The sequence below is a fragment of the Apaloderma vittatum genome, unplaced genomic scaffold (assembly GCF_000703405.1).
Source record: "Apaloderma vittatum isolate BGI_N311 unplaced genomic scaffold, ASM70340v1 scaffold22624, whole genome shotgun sequence".
Taxonomy (NCBI): Eukaryota; Metazoa; Chordata; class Aves; order Trogoniformes; family Trogonidae; genus Apaloderma; species Apaloderma vittatum.
In genome coordinates, this window is record NW_009713536.1 from 54,904 (window position 1) to 61,728 (window position 6,825).

Consider the following 6,825-nt stretch of genomic DNA (forward strand, 5'->3'; position numbering starts at 1 on the left):
TTTGCTATGTAAGAAGTACAATTCAGCCCTCTTGTGGTAAACCTGCAGGCATGCAAGTTCCTTTGTGGAGAACTGTATTACAAACACAGACTTCATAGGTTTTTCAAAACTTTGGGGTTCACAAGTTGTATTAGAGAATCAGCCAACAAGGCTTGTATAACTAGTTTTGTCATGATCTTATGCTGTTGTTTAGGCCTGTAGGGTTTTCCTAGGTTAACTAATAAAATCGAGAACACCCGAAAGTTTTAGGGTGTAAAGAACTTCTAGGTTTCAAAAAAATCTTGTTTAGGGTGAGCTATATAGAGGAATAATATGTTGTAGATCAAGCTTATAGAGAGAATGTACAGTTCTTGACAGATAACACTAATGCTTTTCCTTACTGCTCAGCCTATATGATCCCTTCAGTCACTCTCTAGATAGGAAGCAGAACTCTTAAAAGTGCTTTGCTTGAATCCTGTGGGGCCAAATGAAAAATTTCAGTGCTTACGAAGATAGACACTTTTTGTCTATTATGACAAAGCGTTTTTCTGTTATGACACCAGTGCCGTTAAAAAAGAAACAAAGTTCTAATAGAGCACTTTTGCCAGCAGTCTCTGCCTCTCGTAGTGTTTAAAAAACACATCACCACCGGAACAATATTATGCATGTAAAGAAACACCTCACAGATGAGGAGAACTTATCCAGAAATATGAGGAAATCCTTTTGTCAAGAGTGTGCTGCGTCAGCAGAGGTCAACATGCCTGTTTGTCTTCTTTAGTGGAGAGTGGATTTGTACATTCTGTCGGGATTTGTCCAAGCCAGAAGTTGAATATGACTGCGATAAACCCGCTCACAGCTCTGAAAAAAGAAAACTGGAAGACACTGCGGGTTTGGCGCCAATAGACCGTAGGGTAAGGATGAAATGAGTACAGTATTGCTGCTGCTTGTATTCTCAAATGTATGTGTCTTTTTGAAAGTGGAGGTGAAAAGGGAGAATTAACTTTTTCCATAAGGTCTGAGATCATAGCAGCCTTCATGTAAACCTGTTCAATGTCTGAGAAGTGCTTGTGATTTGGTGTGCTGGACTGGGACTGTGTTCTAGAAATTACCAAGAGCAGTTTCTAACAGAGCTCTCGTACACGGTGACCTTTCACCAAGATTTTTTTTTGCTTGTGCTTTCCAAATTTGGCATAGATTGACACTATCAACTAATGGTTTTAGTCTTTAAAGCACTTTGTCAACATCCTTTAAAAAAATAAGGCAGTTCTTTCACCATGAAGATATACAGAGATGCAATACTGATCCTGCAGAGATTAGTACAAGTCTCTGGGAATAACTGCTGTCCTTTTGCAGCTCTGAATGTTCTGGCGGAAAAGCTAAAAAGCAAGCAGTGGGTCTTCCAACTTCTATTTTCCCTTGAATTCAGAGTTAAAAGAAAAAAATTGTGCCTCTGAGCAGACAGTTGAACTGCTTGACAGAATCTTTTGGATTCTTGGAATTTTGTGGTTTTTTTTTCTTTTTTGATTTTTCTTATTTCTTTGTAGTTGTTTTATTATTATTTAAAAAGATTTTAAGCATTTTTGAGCTGTATTGGAAACTTTCAGCAGTGTTTCACTTGGTTTCAACTGGCAACTTGTGTAAATACCCTGAAATAATTATTTTATTTGGGGTCTTAGCGTACCTGTAAAACCATTATGTACATGTGCTGTTATCAAAAAGAATAAAAGCCAGCTCTGTATTTTACTTTAAATCCAGGTTATAAAAATGTAAATTCTAAGTCCTGTAAATATTCTGATAAACGACCAGCAAGCATAAGATGACACAAAGCTGTTTTTAGAATCTCTTTCAAGGCTCAAGATCCAGTTTAATATATTTGGATACACCAAGGAAAGATATTCCTTCCTGCTGCTAACAAAAAGCACAGTAGGCTCTGCAGTTACAGTAGAGTTACACCCAGATCAGGAAAAATATTACTGCTGTCTGAATATTTGTAAAGCAGTAAAAGCAACGCATGCTTTTTTATTCCCTGGAATGTCTGCTGGGCTCAGCAAATGCTGGATAACACTCTGAGTTACTGTGCGAGGTTTCATAGTGTGCATTTGAGAGCTGATAAAGATATCTCTATTGCAGAGAAGGAATACTGTAGGAATACACTAGTTAAAACAGTTAATCTTGCTTCCAAATACATTTTCAGTGCTCGCTGTTTTGCTTAGGGGCTGGGGGAGTACCAAGCATCTGTTTGGTATTTTCTGTGGTTTGTTATTTTAGAGCAAGTCATGTGGGATTCGCTAATTTAATTATTTGGATATCTGTTTTTCTTGACACAGAAGTGTGAAAGACTGCTGCTATACCTCTACTGTCATGAAATGAGTCTTGCTTTTCAGGATCCAGTTCCTCCCACAGTATGTACCTCATTCCCTTCCGTTTTACGTTAGTAGCATAACCGGTATTTTCTAATGGTATTTTTATGCCCTATCACAGTCCATTATCAGAAGTCAAGTTTCCCAGACACTGAGTTTATTAAATGTGTTTGATTTTATTAAAACTATCTGAAGAGGAGTTAAAAGTTGAAGCACTCGGTTGGAAGGGGCTTTGCTAGTGAAATTCCCAAGAACTAATTTTACTGAATATTTCAAAAATAGATTAAAAAAAAATAACTTTGAACACTCTCTGCTCATTTCACAATGCTGAGTGCTATCAGTAAAAATGTGATTTGGGATATGTTTGTTTTTTTGAAAAATAGGGTGCTCCATAGTACTAATATGAAAATTTATTTCTTATTATTAGCTTAAAATTTATTAGTTTAAGATGATAAAAATGCCTGGATGCATTACAAGTCCAAGGATACACAGCAAAGTTACCAGCATGATCAGATGAAAAGTACCTCTTTCTTTTCCCACTGACTTGTCTTGAAGGACATGAGTTCATGAATAAGTAATATGCTCCTGTGCACCCTTTTTATTCTTTTTGAATAAGAATTCTTCTTCTGAAGAACATTCCACAGAGTTTATTCATAAGAAAAGGCACAAGAGGTTTATTGATTAATCATGTGATGGTCACATATTACAAAATTCAGGTATTACAGCGTTTCTCTTAAAATGTGAATCTAGTTGAGAAAAAGTATAAAAATATTGCAATTGGATTTTATATTTTAGTTTTTAATTTCTGATTTTTTTAAAGAAATAATAAATTCTAATTCGACGACTGCAATTTGAGATGCTGAAGTCATTGATACCTTTGAAATATTGCACCATTTCCAAGGACATGCTTCATGACCAAAATTCAGTTTGAGCAGCCCATTCACCATCTCTTTGAGTGGGTTTGAGTGGGTTGCCAAAGCTGTCCTAGGGTGGTCTTGAGAGTGAAACTTAATGGATGGCTTATTTGACGACATCCAAAAATAATGTCCAAATCATTTGCTCTATCATATGTAGTCAATGCAGGTGGTTTTTAAAATTTCTTTTCCTTTTATTTTAAAATAGGCATTGGGAAGATTATATTTTAGCCAGCAAAACTATCATACATACATCACTGTTATTCCAGAAACTGTCTGCATATTTTTTTAAAAGTACAATTCTTATGTCTTAGAGTTGTACTTCGAAGATGAGAGTAAATCTTTCTCTCTCCCTCAGAGCTTAAGGTTTATAAATCAATAAGCAATGAACCTGAGTGCATTCAGTAAAAAATTTTATTCTCCATTTTTAGGTTCCTGATTACTACAAAATAATCAAAAAGCCTATGGACTTGTCCACCATCAAGAAAAGACTTGAAGTCACCAGTTCATTCTACACGAAGCCGGAAGATTTTGTGGCTGATTTCAGACTGATTTTCCAAAACTGTGCTGAATTTAATGAGGTTAGAAAGTGGATACTTTATCTGATTTTGTAGGCTTTGTTGCTTTCAGGAAAGCTGAAGTGGGCATAGAACTTAGAACACAAGAATTTATTGTTTTAAACTTATTTTGATGATGAGACTGCAGGGCCATTTGGAACTACTGTGGTGTTAGATGACTATTCACTGTAGACCCTTCCATAGAAATAAGGAGGATCGTAACAAATACAGTACCGGAATGGCAGGAGAGCAAGTAAAGAATAGGGCAATTGTTTATCATAGAGGTTAATGGTGGGCATTTGATTTAAAAATTGATTTAATCCTTGTTGCCTCAAATTTTAAATTCAGTGGGTTTTTCATTCTGAGAGGTCTGTACTCACCCTTATGATTTCTACGTGCGTGTTCAGTGATTGTTATTATCCTTCGCTGCACGTAAGGAAACACATGGTGAGAAAGGGATACAGGTAGTGAGTGGACCACAAGATGAGAAACAGTTACACTGGGAATAAAGTTTTCTTTCAGTGGCATCACTGGCGTTGTCATCCAGTCCTCCCTGGTAGCTGGGAATGCTTCCTGCCATGGTGACCTCCGCTTTAACAAAGCGATCACCCGTAGTGGCTTTGAGTGACTTTAAGACTGCCTGATCTTCCGGGTTACAATCATCATCTATCTGAGTAATATTTTCACTATAATTAAAGAAGGTCTGTAAGCTAGAGAAATTCTAGCGTTTCAAGCAGTCATTCCAAAACACTTGAACACCCTGATGGCATACCTATCTATATTTCACAGCATACCCCAACTTTTTTTTTTTTTAAGTCGAGATTTAAGAGGTTTTAGTATCTCTTTATGTACCTTTCAGAACCCAGGCAGTACAGCTTTTGCAATTGGCTTCTGTGATAATCCATCAGAGAAAAAAGTCACTGGGAGCATTGGCCAAAGGTTCTACCGCCGCCCTCTGTGTTTCAGGCTTGTGCTCTTTGGGACCATGTGTTATTAGTCTTACTGCTGATTGATTTTTTGTAGTTTGTAAGAGCACCTTAAAAACCTCATGTGGTCTAAATATAAAGCTATCTTGTGACGCATTGATGTTGTTAATTGACCCAACAGCCTGATTCAGAAGTGGCTGATGCTGGCATGAAACTTGAAGAGTACTTTGAAGAACTTCTAGAGAACCTCTATCCGGAGAGAAAGTTCCCTGCACAGCCCAACAGCCAGAGTGAAAAAGATAATCCAGAACTTACTGACGATTCGGATGATGACTTTGTACAGCCCCGGAAAAAACGCCTCAAAGGAGAAGACCGTCAGTTGCTTAAATGAGCCACATGTGTTACTGTGGAACGTTTTTTTAAAAACTAAGAATATTTATCACTGTTAGTTGTGAAAAGGAGAAAAGTCATGACTGCTTTGACTTGCGGATTTGTGGATATTCACTGGACTTTCTACCCCTTGTCTGAAACAAAAATCTCATGGAGATAAAGGCATATGGAGAGCTTTTCTGAAGTTCCAAACTTTCATCCTACTTCTGGAGCAGCACAGAAATTGCTGTTTGTGTGGGGTGTCAGCTGTTTAATTTTACTGTGAGGAAGAAAAGAAGTTTGTATAGAACTGAACTTTAAAACATTATGTGGGTTCAACATGTGGCTTTCCAAGTTTGAAGAACATGTGATTTCACCAGACTTTTAATTTTACCGAAGGCATGTGGCTGGCCATAATTTGATTCCTTTGTACTGTATTTAACACAAGCCATGAAAACAGATGGTGTAATATTATTGTCCTGCAATTCTGACTGGTACAAAGAAAGTGTAGTTGCTCCCAAAAAAGTTATTGGTAATTTTAAAATGTAAGGGAGAGTGTCTTAAAACTAACTTTAAAGAAAAGAAAAGAGAAAAAAAAAAAGAAAAGTTTTTTGAGAGTTTTTAATGGAAGAAGTAAAGGACAGAATACTTTGTTTTGCACCATTTTTCTGACCACCAGCAAGAAACAATGGTATTCCTGTACTATTTTGTTTAACAGATGTCCCAGGTTTGATGTACTTCTGTTTAATGGAGTTGTGGCAAGGTCTTGAGCAGAAAAATGTTTGCTTGCCAACTACCAGTCAGTCTTCGTGTATGTTTAGAAAGGGCAAAAAACCCATCCTTTCTGTCCCCAAGCTCTTGTTGGTTTTTGAAATTTCTAAATATGTTGTTGTCAGAATGCAACCAGCATTGTTATACACAAGTTTGAAGAGCTGGAGAAAAAAGAAAGATATTACTCTTCAACCCTTCATCTACCCCTGTTAAAACCACCAGAAGTTGAGGACAAATTACCTTATTTTGTTCTGTCTACTTTCCAGAAGCGCTGACAAAAATATAGATGGTTGTTTCCTCCCTCAGATATTGCAGAGTTTATCTGTGGTTGCTCTGGCTATTGATTTAAACTCTTAATTTATGTCATCTTAAATGAAAAATGAGTTAATGGGAGAGCAGGCAGTCTTGATTTAATTGAGATCTGATTGCACTGGAATTTTGCAAGTGGAATTATGACGACATCTGAGTGTACACAAGCCCGATGTGCGGTGGGTAGATCACTGAAGAGACTAGATACAAGTGCTGCTTGTGGCTCCCTGCTGTGTATGGGTGCACTCAGATTTTTTTTTTTGGCCCTTTTTTGCCTCTCACCAGATATAATACTGGCCATCTGCCTTTTTTATAGAGTGGTACTGCATGCTTAAATGTAGTGGACACTTGGCAGTGCAGCAGGCTTTGACATAGCTTTTGAAATGTTGTGATGATGTGGTTGATTTTTTTTTAAGCTGTTTTTTGTGGAAAGTTTTTATTACCTGAAGAAAGTTGCTCGTAGCAGGGATTTTACCATCCAAGAGTACCAGCAAAAAAGGAGGAGAGGTGAAGGGACAGAATGGGTTGGTGCAGAGGGACCTGGACAGGCTGGGTCAATGGGCTGAGGCCAACAGGTTGAAGTTCAGTAAGACCAAGTGCAAGGTCCTGCACTTTGGCCACAATAACACCCTGCAGCGCT

The 6,825-nt window shown here is 37.5% G+C and overlaps 1 protein-coding gene across 1 annotated transcript in view; it reads left to right on the forward strand.

Moving 5' to 3' along the window:
- The window catches only part of TRIM24 (tripartite motif containing 24), a 39,409-nt gene extending 34,008 nt beyond the window's left edge, over positions 1-5,401 (forward strand). The window contains exons 16-19 of the mRNA XM_009868421.1: positions 758-890; positions 2,307-2,381; positions 3,685-3,834; positions 4,918-5,401. Of these exons, the coding sequence (XP_009866723.1) occupies positions 758-890; positions 2,307-2,381; positions 3,685-3,834; positions 4,918-5,127 (568 nt within the window). The 3' untranslated portion in view covers positions 5,128-5,401. The remainder of the gene's footprint in view (positions 1-757; positions 891-2,306; positions 2,382-3,684; positions 3,835-4,917) is intronic.
- Positions 5,402-6,825: the final 1,424 nt, after the last annotated feature.